The sequence below is a fragment of the Panulirus ornatus genome, chromosome 18 (assembly GCF_036320965.1).
Source record: "Panulirus ornatus isolate Po-2019 chromosome 18, ASM3632096v1, whole genome shotgun sequence".
Classification (NCBI taxonomy): Eukaryota; Metazoa; Arthropoda; class Malacostraca; order Decapoda; family Palinuridae; genus Panulirus; species Panulirus ornatus.
The window spans coordinates 56111125-56125092 of record NC_092241.1 but is presented as its reverse complement, the minus strand read 5'-3'; the positions used below and the strand labels follow the sequence as shown (position 1 = coordinate 56125092).

The 13968-nt window shown below is 42.8% G+C and overlaps 1 protein-coding gene across 2 annotated transcripts in view; it reads right to left on the bottom strand.

Moving 5' to 3' along the window:
• LOC139755121 (protein argonaute-2-like) overlaps positions 1 to 13968 on the bottom strand; it is a 196267-nt gene that overhangs the window by 23138 nt on the left and 159161 nt on the right. For both annotated transcript variants that reach the window (XM_071673262.1, XM_071673261.1), the window contains one exon: positions 6118 to 6318. In XM_071673262.1, coding sequence (XP_071529363.1) covers positions 6118 to 6318 — 201 coding nt within the window. The remainder of the gene's footprint in view (positions 1 to 6117; positions 6319 to 13968) is intronic.

The following is a 13968-nucleotide window of genomic DNA, read 5'->3' as shown; positions in this document are numbered from 1 at the left end:
TCTTAGGTTTTGTAGGGTTGAAGGACAGGTAAATTGGGAGGTAAGTTAGAATGCAGCAAAACTGGAGGAAGTTTTCTTTACGTATCTGGGAGTGGATTTGGCAGTGAATGGAACCATGGAGGCGGAAGTGAGTCACAGGATGGGGGAGGGGTGAAGGTTCTGGAAGAGTTGAAGAATGTGTGGAAGGCAAGAACATTATCTCGGAGATCAAAAATGGGTATCTTTGAAGGAATAGTGGTTCCAAAAATGTTATATGATTGTGAGGCATGGGGTATACATAGGGCTGTGTGGAGGAGGGTGTATGTGTTGGAAATGAGATGTTTGAGGATAATATGTAGTGTGAGGTGGTTTGATTAAGTAATGAAAGGGTTGGAGAGATGTGTGGTAATAAAAAGTGTGTGACTGAGAGAACAGAAGAGGGTGTATTGAAATGGTTTGGTCACATGGAGAGAATGAGTGAGGAAAGATTGACAAAAAGAATATATATGTCAGAGGTGGAGGGAACGAGAAGAAGTGGGAGACCAAACTGAAGGTGGAAGGATGGAGTGAAAAAGATTTTGAGCGATTGGGGCTTGAACGTGCAGGAGGGTTCCCAGTGAATGTCGGTTTGCGGCAGGGATGTGTGATGTCTCCATGGTTGTTTAATTTGTTTATGGATGGGGTTGTTAGGGAGGTGAATGCAAGAGTTTTGGAGAGAGGGGCAAGTATGCAGTCTATTGTGGATGAGAGGGCTTGGGAAGTGAGTCAGTTGTTGTTCGCTGATGATACAGCGCTGGTGGCTGATTCGAGTAAGAAACTGCAGAAGTTGGTGACTGAGTTTGGTAATGTGCGTGAAAGAAGAAAGATGAGAGTAAATGTGAATAAGAGCAAGGTTATTAGGTTCAGTAGGGTTGAGGGGCAAGCAAATTAGGAGGTAAGTTTGAATGGAGAAAAACTGGTGGAAGTGAAGCGTTTTAGATATCTGGGAGTGGATTTAGCAGCAGATGGAACCATGAAAGCAGAAGTGAGTCACAGGGTGGGGGAGGGGGAGATGATTCTGGGAGCACTGAAGAATGCGTGGAGGGCAAGAACGCTATCTTGGAGAGCAAAAATGGGTATGTTTGAAGTCATAGTGGTTCCAACAATGTTATATGGTTGCGAGGCATGGGCTATAGACAGGGTTGTGCAGAGGAGGGTGAATGTGTTGGAAATGAGAAGTTTGTGGACAACATGTGGTGTGAGGTGGTTTGATCAAGCAAGTAATGAAAGGGTAAGAGAGATGTGTGGAATAAAAGGAGTGTGGTTGAGAAAGCAGAAGGGGTGTATTGAAATGGTTTGTTCACATGGAGAGAATGAGTGAGTAAAGATTGACAAAGACGATATATGTGTCAGAGGTAGAGGGAACGAGGAGAAGTGGGAGACCAAAGTGGAGGTGGAAGGATGGAGCGAAAAGACTTTGAGCGATCAGGGCCTGAACATACAGGAGGGTGAAAGGCGTGCAAGGAATAAAGTGAATTGGAACAATGTGGTATACCGAGGTGGATGGGCTGTCATTGGATTGAACCTGGGCATGTAAAGTGTCTGGGGGTAAACTATGGAAAGTTTTGAGGGGCCTGGATGCGGAAAGGAGCTGTGGTTTTCGTGCATTACACATGACAGGTAAAGGCTGAGTGTAAAGGAATGTGGCCTTTGTAGTCTTTTCCTAGCACTACCTCGCATGCACGCGGAGGGAGGGGGGGGTGCCATTTCATGTGTGGCCAGGTGGCGAAGGGAATGGATGAAGACAGCAAGTATGAATATGTATGTGTACATATGTATATGTCTGTGTATGTATATGCATGTATACGTTGAAATGTATAGGTATGTATATGTGCGTGTGTGGGCTTTTATGTGTATTTGGGTGGGTTGGGCCATTCTTTCATCTGTTTCCTTGCACTACTTCGCTAATGTGGGAGACAGAAACGTATAATAAATAATACATAAATAATAATAACATACATATTTATTTATTTATTTTGCTTTGTCGCTGTCTCCTGCATTAACGAAGGTAGCGCAAGGGAACTGACGAAAGAATGGTCCAACCCACCCATATACACATGCATATACATACACGTCCACAAACAGCACATATACATACCTATACAATCTCAATGTATACATATATATACACACACAGACATATACACCCATGTAAATAATTCATACTGTCTGCCTTTATTCATTCCCATCGCCACCCCACCACACATGTAATAACAACACACTCGCCCCTCATGTGTGTGAGGTAGCGCTAGGAAAAGACAACAGAGGCCACATTCGTTCACACTCAGTCTCTAGCTGTCATGTAATAATGCACCGAAACCACAGCTCCCTTTCCACATCCAGGCCTCAAACAACTTTCCATGGTTTACCCCAGACACTTCACATGCCCTAGTTCAATCCACTGACAGCACGTCGACCCCAGTATACCACATCGTTCCAATTCACTCTATTCCTTGCACGCCTTTCACCCTCCTACATGTTCAGGCCCCAATCACTCAAAATCATTTTCACTCCATCTTTCCACCTCCAATATGGTCTCCCACTTCTCCTCATTCCCACCACCTCTGACACATATATCCTCTTGGTCAATCTTTCCTCACTCATTCTCTCCATGTGACCAAACCATTTCAAAACACCCTCTTCTGCTCTCTCAACCACATTCTTTCTATTACCACACGTCTCTCTTACCCTAACTATCATTACTTACTCGATCAAACCACCTCACACCACATATTGTCCTCAAACATCTCATTTCCAGCACATCCACCCTCCTGCGCACAACTCTATCCATAGCCCACGTCTCGCAACCATACAACATTGTTGGAACCACTATTCCTTCAAACATACCCATTTTTGCTTTCTGAGATAATGTTCTCGACTTCCACACATTCTTCAAGGCCCACAGAATTTTCGCCCCCTCCCCCACCCTATGATTCACTTACGCTTCCATGGTTCCATCTGCTGACAAATCCACTCTCAGGTATCTAAAACACTTTACTTCCCCCAGTTTTTCTCCATTCAAACTTACCTCCCAATTGACTTGACCCTCAACCCTACTGTACCTAATAACCTTGCTCTTATTCACATTTACTCTTAACTTTCTTCTTTCACACACTTTACCAAGCTCAGTCACCAGCTTCTGCAGTTTCTCACATGAATCAGCCACCAGTGCTGTATCATCAGTGAACAACAACTGACTCACTTCCCAAGCTCTCTCATCCACAACAGAATGCATACTTGCCCCTCTTTCCAAAACTCTTGCATTCACCTCCCTAACAACCCCATCCATAAACAAGTTAAACAACCATGGAGACATCACACATCCCTGCTGCAAACCTACATTCACTGAGAACCAATCACTTTCCTCTCTTCCTACATGTACACATGCCTTAAATCCTCGATAAAAACTTTTCACTGCTTCTAACAACTTGCCTCCCACAACATATATTCTTAATACCTTCCACAGAGCATCTCTATCAACTCTATCATAAGCCTTCTCCAGATCCATAAATGCTACATACAAATCCATATGCTTTTCTAAGTATTTCTCACATACATTCTTCAAAGCAAACACCTGATCCACACATCCTCTACCACTTCTGAAACCACACTGCTCTTCCCCAATCTGATGCTCTGTAAAACAAACTTATACCTCTGTAATTTGAGCACTCACTCTTATCCCCTTTGCCTTTGTACAATGGCACTATGCAAGCATTCCACCAATCCTCAGGCACCTCATCATGAAACATACATACATTAAATAACCTTACCTACCAGTCAACAATACAGTCACCCCCTTTTTTAATAAATTCCACTGCAATACCATCCAAACCTGCTGCCTTGCCCGCTTTCATCTTCCGCAAAGCCTTTACTACCTCTTCTCTGTTTACCAAATCATTTTCCCTAACCCTCTCACTTTGCACACCACCTCGACCAAAACACCCTATATCTGCCACTCTATCATCAAACACATTCAACAAACCTTCAAAATACTCACTACATCTCCTTCTCATATCACCACTACTTGTTATCACCTCCCCATTAGCCCCCTTCACTGAAGTTCCCATTTGCTCCCTTGTCTTACGCACTTTATTTACCTCTTTCCAGAACATCTTTTTATTCTCCCTAAATTTCAATGATACTCTCTCACCCCAACTCTCAATTGCCCTCTTTTTCACCTCTTGCACCTTTCTCTTGACCTCCTGCCTCTTTCTTTTATACATCTCCCACTCATTTGCATTTTTCCCTGCAAAAATCATCCAAATGCCTCTCTCCTCTCTTTCACTAATAATCTTACTTCTTCATCCCACCACTCACTACCCTTTCTAATCTGCCCACCTCCCACGCTTCTCATGCCACAAGCATCTTTTGCGCAAGCCATCATTGCTTCCCTAAATACATCCCATTCCTCCCCCACTCCCCTTACCTCCTTGGTTCTCACCTTTTTCCATTCTGTACTCAGTCTCTCCTGGTACTTCCTCACAAAAGTCTCCTTCCCAAGCTCACTTACTCTCACCACTCTCTTCACCCCAACATTCTCTCTTCTTTTCTGAAAACCCATACAAATCTTCACCTTCGCCTCCACAAGATAATGATCAGACATCCCTCCAGTTGCACCTCTCAGTACATTAACATCCAAAAGTCTCTCTTTCATGCGCTATCAATTAACACGTAATCCAATAACGCTCTCTGGCCATCTCTCCTACTTACATGCATATACTTATGTATCTTTCACACCACTCGCCATTTCCCGCATCAGCGAGGTAGCATTAAGAACAGAGGACTGGGCCTCTGAGGAAACATCCCCACCCGGCAGCCCCCTTCTCTGTTCCTTCCTTTGGGGAAAAAAAACAAAAAAACGAGAGGGGAGGATTTCCAGCCCCCCACTCCCTTCCCTTTTAGTCGCCTTCTTTTTAAACCAGGTATTCCCAATCACCAGTCCTTTTTCAGCATATAAATCTACAAGCTCTTCACCATTTCCATTTACAACACTGAACACCCCATGTATACCAATTATTCCCTCAACTGCCACATTACTCACCTTTGCATTCAAATCACCCATCACTATAACCCAGTCTTGTGTATCAAAACCACTAACACACTCATTCAGCTGCTCCCAAAACACTTGTCTCTCATGATCTTTCTTCTGATGCCCAGGTGCATATGCACCAATAATCACCCATCTCTCTCCATCAACTTTCAGCTTTACCCATATTAATCTAGAATTTACTTTCTTACACTCTATCACATACTCCCACCACTCCTGATTCAGGAGTAGTGCTACTCCTTCCCTTGCTCTTGTCCTCTCACTAACCCCTGACTTTACTTACAAGACATTCCCAAACCACTCTTCCCCTTTAAGCTTGAGCTTCGTTTCACTCAGAGCCAAAACATCCAGGTTCCTTTCCTTAAACATAATACCTATCTCTCCTTTTTTCTCATCTAGGTTACATCCACACACATTTAGACACCCCAATCTGAGCCTTCGAGGAGGATGAGCACTCCCCGCGTGACTCCTCCTTCTGTTTCCCCTTTTAGAAAGTTAAACTAGAAGGAGGGGAGGGTTTCTAGCACCCCGCTCCTGTCCCCTTTAGTCGCCTTCTACGACATATATATCAATAACGAGATGGCCTTGACAACAGCAGTCAGTACTCTGTACCATCTCAGCTAACACAAGAAAAAAAATCACTTCTCATAAACCACTTTCAATTTCACTCACATAAGCCTGAGGCTTACTTCCTTACACTCTTTTCTACAATACTATAACCCACCATCAGCAGATGTGCCACCTCTTTTTGGTCTTGCCCTCACACTAATCTCAGTTTTTAACCCCCAGTATATTCCCATATTATTCTCCCCCTTTTTCCTTGAGCTCTGTTTCACTCAGAACCTCAAACATACTACCTATTTCTCCAATCTTCTCATCCTGGTTATATCCTTCCACACCTGACACAACTGCCTGACTTCTCAAAGAAAGTAGAGCAATCCTCACTTGGCTCCCTCTTCAGCTCCATCTTTTAGAAAGATGTACCACATGTATTTTTAATTAAAACCTAATGAATACTGCCTTGCTATTAGAAAGATTAAAAGATACCTTACCTCGTATGGTGTCTTTTTTGAACAACCAGGAATGTCATGGCTGGTTTGTACTCTGCCTCCAGTTCAGTGCAAGCCATACGCATGGCTTTCAGTTCATAAGACAATACTTCTTGGAACTGTGATTCACTAACACCATCACGATACATAATAATCCTCTGAGGTTTCCGTTTTGTAGCAGTGTAGAAACCTCTGAGAAGATTCCTGAGAAGAGATTTAAATTTTTCTTTAGTAATTAGAATGATGGTACATATCATGAGCATAATTTTTCTAAAAGGAACAAGATGTAACCACATGAAATACTTCAGAGCCACTTACAAGTAATGTGATCATAACCATTATCATAATACCCCTTGTCAACTAAGGTATATGACCATCAATACATCTGTGTTATGTTATTTTCTTAGTTCTTGAAACATATCTTTCCAACAATGCTATCAAATATGGATATATCTCTTCTTCCCTTATTTTGATGTTCACAAATGAACTACATAAGTGCTTAGTGTACAACAGATGTGTATTGTTGCTCTCCTAATCAGTCAGGCTGCTCCTATACGAAGCTCACTTACTCGCACCATTCTCTTCACCCCAACATTCTCTCTTCTTTTCTGAAAACCTCAACAAATCCTCACCTTCGCCTCCACAAGATAATTATCAGACATCCCTCCAGTTGCACCTCTCAGCACATTAACATCCAAAAGTCTCTCTTTCATGCGCCTATCAATTAAAATGTAATCCAATAACGCTCTCTGGCATTCTCTCCTACTTACATACGTATACTTATGTATATCTCTTTTTAAACCAGATATTCCCAATCACCAGTCCTTTTTCAGCACATAAATCTACAAGTTCTTCACCATTTCCATTTACAACACTGAACACCTCATGTACACCAATTATTCCCTCAACTGCCACATTACTTACCTTTGCATTCAAATCATCCATCACTATAACCCGGTCTCGTGCATCAAAACTACTAACACACTCACTCAGCTGCTCCCAAAACACTTGCCTCTCATCATCTTTCTTCTCATGCCCAGGTGCATATGCACCAATAATCAACCATCTCTCTTCATCAACCTTCAGTTTTACCCATATCAGTCTAGAGTTTACTTTCTTACACTCTATCACATACTCCCACCACTCATGTTTCAGGAGTAGTGCAACTCCTTTTCTTGCTCTTGTCCTCTCACTAACCCCTGACTTTACTTCCAAGACATTCCCAAACCACTCTTCACCTTTACCCTTGAGCTTTGTCTCACTCAAGAGCCAAAACATCCAGGTTCCTTTCCTCAAACATACTACCTCTCCCTCCTTTTTTCTCTTGGTTACATCCACACACATTTAGACACCCCAGTCTGAGCCTTCGAGGAGGATGAGCACTCCCCGCGTGACTCCTTCTTCTGTTCCCCTTTTAGAAAGTTAAAATATGAGGAGGGGAGGATTTCTAGCCCCCCCCCGCTCCCATTCCCTTTAGTCGCCTTCTACAACACATGAGGAATGCATGGGAATTATTCTTTCTCCCCTATCCTTACATCATTGCTAAAAACTTTTCACTGCTTCTAGCAACTTACCTCCCATACCATATACTCTTAATATCTTCCACAAAACATTTCTATGAACCCTATCATATGCCTTCCCCAGATCCATAAATGATACATACAAATCAATCAGTTTTTCCAAGTATTTCTCACATACATTCTTCAAAGCAAACACCTGATCCACACTCCCTCTACCACTTTGGAAACCACACTCCTCTTCCCCAATCTGATGCTCTGTACATGCACTGACTCTCTCAATCAACACCCTCCCATATAATTTACCAGGAATACTCAACAAACTTATACCTCTGTAATTTGAACATTCACCTTTATCCCCTTTGCTTTTATACAGTGGCACTATGCATGCATTTCACCAATCCTCAGGCACTTCACCATGATCCATACATACACTGAATATCCTTACTAACCAATCAACAGCACAGTCACCCCCTTATTTCATAAATTCCACTGTAATACCATCCAAACCCGCCCTTGCCGGCTTTCATCTTCCGCAAAACTTTTACTACCTCTTCTCTGTTTACCAAACCATTCTCCCTGACACTCTCACTTTGCACACCACCTCGACCAAAACACCCTATATCTCCCACTCAAACATCTAACACATTCAACAAACCTTCAATATACTCACTTCATCTCCTCACTCCTCCACTACTTTTTATTACCACCCCATTAGCCCCCTTCACCAATGTTGCCATTTGTTCTCTTGTCTAATGCACTCTATTTACCTCCTTCCAAAACATCTTTTTATTCTCCCTAAAATTTAATGATACTCTCTCACCCCAACTCTCATTTGCCCTCTTTTTCACCTCTTGCACCTTTCTCTTAACCTTCTGCCACTCTTTTTCATACATCTCCCAGTCACTTGCACTATTTCCCTGCAAAAATCATCCAAATGTCTCTTTCTCTTCTTTCACTAAAAATGTTACCTCTTCATCCCACTATACACTAACCTTTCTAATCTGCCCACCTCCCACTTTTCTCATACCACAAGCATCTTTTGCACATGCCATCACTGCTTCCCTAAATGCATCCCATTCCTCCCCCACTCCTCTTGCATCTTCACTCACTCTGTAATGGTACTTCCTCACACAAATCTCCTCTGTAAGCTCCTTTACTCTCACCACTCTCTTCGCCCCAATATTCTATCTTCTTTTCTGAAAAACCTCTACAAAACATCACCTTTGCCTCCATGAGATAATGATCAGACATCCCCCCAGATGCTTCTCACAGCACAATAACATCCAAGAGTCTCTCTCTCACATGCCTATCAATTAACACGTAATCCAATAACGCTCTGGCCATCTCTCCTACTTACATATGTATACCTATCTATATCTCTCTTTTTATACCAGGTATTCCCAATCACCAGTCCTTTTTCAGCACATAAATCTACAAGCTCTTCACCATTTCCATTTACAACACTGAACACCCCAGGTACACCAATTATATCCTCAACTACCACATTACTCACCTTTGCATTCAAATCATCCATCACTATAACCCGGTCTCGTGCATCAAAGCTGCTAACACACTCATTCAGCTGCTCCCAAAACACTTACCTCTCATGATCTTCCTTCTCATGATCATGTGCATAGGCAAAAATAACCACCTATCTCTCTCCATCCACTTTCAGTTTTACCCATATCAATCTAGAGTTTACTTGCTTACACTCTATCACATACTCCCACCACTCATGCTTCACAAGTAGTGTTACTCCTTCCTTTGCTCTTGTCCTCTCACCAACCCCTGACTTTACTCCCAAGGCATTCCCAAAGCAGTCTTCCCCTTTACCCTTGAGCTTCATTTCACTCAGAGCCAAAACATCCAGGTTCCTTTCCTTAAACATACTACCTATCTCTCCCTTTTATCATCTTGGTTACATCCACAAACATTTAGACACCCCAATCTGAGCCTTCGAGGACGATGAGCACCCCCTGCATGACTCCTGTTTCCCCATTTAGAAAATTAAAATACAAGGAGGGGAGGGTTTCTAGTACCCTACTCCTGCCCCTCTGTTCGCCTTCTATGACACGCAGGGAATATGTGGGAAGTATTCTTTCTTCCCTATCTCCAGGGATAAAATAATAATAATCATTAATAATAACATAGCTAAAGGGGGCAAAGTTTCTGGGAGCATTGAAGAATGTGTGGAAGGTAAGAACGTTATCTCAGAGTGCAAAAATTGGTATATTTGTAGTAAATAGTGGTTCCAAAAATGTTATATAGCTGCGAGGCATGGGTGATAGATAGGGTTGTGCAGATGAGGATGGATGTGTAAGAAATGAGATGTTTGAGGACAGCATGTGGTGTGAGGTGGTTTGATCGATTAAGTAATGAAAGGGTAAGAGAGATGTGTGGTAATAAGAAGTGTGGTTGAGAAAGCAGAAAAGGGTGTTTTGAAATGGTTTGGTCACATGGAGAGAATGAGTGAGAAAAGATTGACAAAGAGGATAATGTGTCAGAGGTGGAGGGAACAAGGAGAAGTGGAAGACGAAATTGGAGGTGGAAGGATGGAGTGAAAAAGATTTTTAGCGATCGGGGTCTGAATATGCAGGAAGGTGAAAGGCGTGCAAGGAATAGAGTGAATTGGAACGATGTGGTTTACCGGGGTCAATGTGCTATCTGACATATATATCCTCTTTGTGAATCTTTCCTCACTCATTCTGTCTGTGTGGCCAAACCATTTCAATACACCCTCTTCTGCTATCTTGACCACATTCTTTTTATTACCACACATCTCTCTTACCCTTTCGTTACTTACTCAATCAAAACACCTCACACCACATACTGTCCTCAAACATCTCATTTCAAACAATTCCACTCTCCTCTGCACAACCTTATCTATAGCCCATGCCTCACAACCATATAACATTGTTGGAACCACTATTCCTTCAAACATACCCAATTTTGCTCTCCGAGTCAACGTTCTCCCTCCATACACTCAACACTCCCAGAACCCTCGCCCCCTCACCCACCCTGTGACTCACCTCTGCTAAGAAAATATGTAATAATTACCAAAGCTGAAGAGACTGATCCTACTGAGTGTGAAACTCTCTGTACAGTAAAGAAAGGTAATTTTTTTTTTCTTTTTTTATGCTTTGTCGCTGTCTCCCGCGTTTGCGAGGTAGCGCAAGGAAACAGAAGAAAGAAATGGCCCAACCCACCCCCATACACATGTATATACATACGTCCACACACGCAAATATACATACCTACACAGCTTTCCATGGTTTACCCCAGATGCTTCACATGCCTTGATTCAATCCACTGACAGCACGTCAACCCCGGTATACCACATCGATCCAATTCACTCTATTCCTTGCCCTCCTTTCACCCTCCTGCATGTTCAGGCCCCGATCACACAAAATCTTTTTCACTCCATCTTTCCACCTCCAATTTGGTCTCCCTCTTCTCCTCGTTCCCTCCACCTCCGACACATATATCCTCTTGGTCAATCTTTCCTCACTCATTCTCTCCATGTGACCAAACCATTTCAAAACACCCTCTTCTGCTCTCTCAACCACGCTCTTTTTATTTCCACACATCTCTCTTACCCTTACGTTACTTACTCGATCAAACCACCTCACACCACACATTGTCCCCAAACATCTAATTTCCAGCACATCCATCCTCCTGCGCACAACTCTTTCCATAGTCCACGCCTCGCAACCATACAACATTGTTGGAACCACTATTCCTTCAAATATACCCATTTTTGCTTTCCGAGATAATGTTCTCGACTTCCACACATTCTTCAAGGCTACCAGAATTTTCGCCCCCTCCCCCACCCTATGATCCACTTCCGCTTCCATGGTTCCATCCGCTGCCAGATCCACTCCCAGATATCTAAAACACTTCACTTCCTCCAGTTTTTCTCCATTCAAACTCACCTCCCAATTGACTTGACCCTCAACCCTACTGTACCTAATAACCTTGCTCTTATTCACATTTACTCTTAACTTTCTTCTTTCACACACTTTACCAAACTCAGTCACCAGCTTCTGCAGTTTCTCACATGAATCAGCCACCAGCGCTGTATCATCAGCGAACAACAACTGACTCACTTTCCAAGCTCTCTCATCCCCAACAGACTTCATACTTGCCCCTCTTTCCAAAACTCTTGCATTCACCTCCCTAACAACCCCATCCATAAACAAATTAAACAACCATGGAGACATCACACACCCCTGCCGCAAACCTACATTCACTGAGAACCAATCACCTTCCTCTCTTCCTACACGTACACATGCCTTACATCCTCGATAAAAACTTTTCACTGCTTCTAACAACTTGCCTCCCACACCGTATATTCTTAATACCTGCCACAGAGCATCTCTATCAACTCTTATCATATGCCTTCTCCAGATCCATAAATGCTACATACAAATCCATTTGCTTTTCTAAGTATTTCTCACATACATTCTTCAAAGCAAACACCTGATCCACACATCCTCTACCACTTCTGAAACCACACTGCTCTTCCCCAATCTGATGCTCTGTACATGCCTTCACCCTCTCAATCAATACCCTTCCATATGATTTGCCAGGAATACTCAACAAACTTATACCTCTGTAATTTGAGCACTCACTCTTATCCCCTTTGCCTTTGTACAATGGCACTATGCACGCATTCCGCCAATCCTCAGGCACCTCACCATGAGTCACACATACATTAAATAACCTTACCAACCAGTCAACAATACAGTCACCCCCTTTTTTAATAAATTCCACTACAATACCATCCAAACCTGCTGCCTTGCCGGCTTTCATCTTCCGCAAAGCTTTTACTACCTCTTCTCTGTTCACCAAATCATTTTCCCTAACCCTCGCACTTTGCTAGAAGTTTCAGTTTTCTAAATTGTTTCTTACATTTTTCACATGTATATATATATGTATGTGTGTGTGTGTGTGTATGTGCGTGTGTGTGTGTATGTGTGTGTATGTGTATATATATATATGTATATTATGCCTGGGGATAGGGGGAAAAGAATACTTCCCACGCATTCCTCGCGTGTCGTAGAAAGTGACTAGAGGGGACGGGAGCGGGGGGCCAGAAATCCTCCCCTCCTTGTATTTTTTTAACTTTCTAAAATGGGAAACAGAAGAAGGAGTCACGCGGGGAGTGCTCATCCTCCTCGAAGGCTCAGATTGGGGTGTCTAAATGTGTGTGGATGTAACCAAGATGTGACAAAAAGGAGAGATAGGTAGTATGTTTGAGGAAAGGAACCTGGATGTTTTGGCTCTGAGTGAAACGAAGCTCAAGGGTAAAGGGGAAGAGTGGTTTGGGAATGTCTTGGGAGTAAAGTCAGGGGTTAGTGAGAGGACAAGAGCAAGGGAAGGAGTAGCAGTACTCCTGAAACAGGAGTTGTGGAAGTATGTGATAGAATGTAAGAAAGTAAATTCTCGATTAATATGGGTAAAACTGAAAGTTGATGGAGAGAGATGGGTGATTATTGGTGCATATGCACCTGGGCATGAGAAGAAAGATCATAAGAGGCAAGTGTTTTGGGAGCAGCTGAATGAGTGTGTTAGTGGTTTTGATGCACGAGACCGGGTTATAGTGTTGGGTGATTTGAATGCAAAGGTGAGTAATGTGGCAGTTGAGGGAATAATTGGTATACATGGGGTGTTCAGTGTTGTAAATGGAAATGGTGAAGAGCTTGTAGATTTATGTGCTAAAAAAGGACAGATGATTGGGAATACCTGGTTTAAAAAGCGAGATATACATAAGTATACTTATGTAAGTAGGAGAGATGGCCAGAGAGCATTATTGGATTACGTGTTAATTAACAGGCGCGCGAAAGAGAGACTTTTGGATGTTAATGTGCTGAGAGGTGCAACTGGAGGGATGTCTGATCATTATCTTGTGGAGGCTAAGGTGAAGATTTGTATGGGTTTTCAGAAAAGAAGAGTGAATGTTGGGGTGAAGAGGGTGGTGAGAGTAAGTGAGCTTGGGAAGGAGACTTGTGTGAGGAAGTACCAGGAGAGACTGAGTACAGAATGGAAAAAGGTGAGAACAATGGAAGTAAGGGGAGTGGGGGAGGAATGGGATGTATTTAGGGAATCAGTGATGGATTGCGCAAAAGATGCTTGTGGCATGAGAAGAGTGGGAGGTGGGTTGATTAGAAAGGGTAGTGAGTGGTGGGATGAAGAAGTAAGAGTATTAGTGAAAGAGAAGAGAGAGGCATTTGGACGATTTTTGCAGGGAAAAAATGCAATTGAGTGGGAGACGTATAAAAGAAAGAGACAGGAGGTCAAGAGAAAGGTGCAAGAGGTGAAAAAAAGGGCAAAT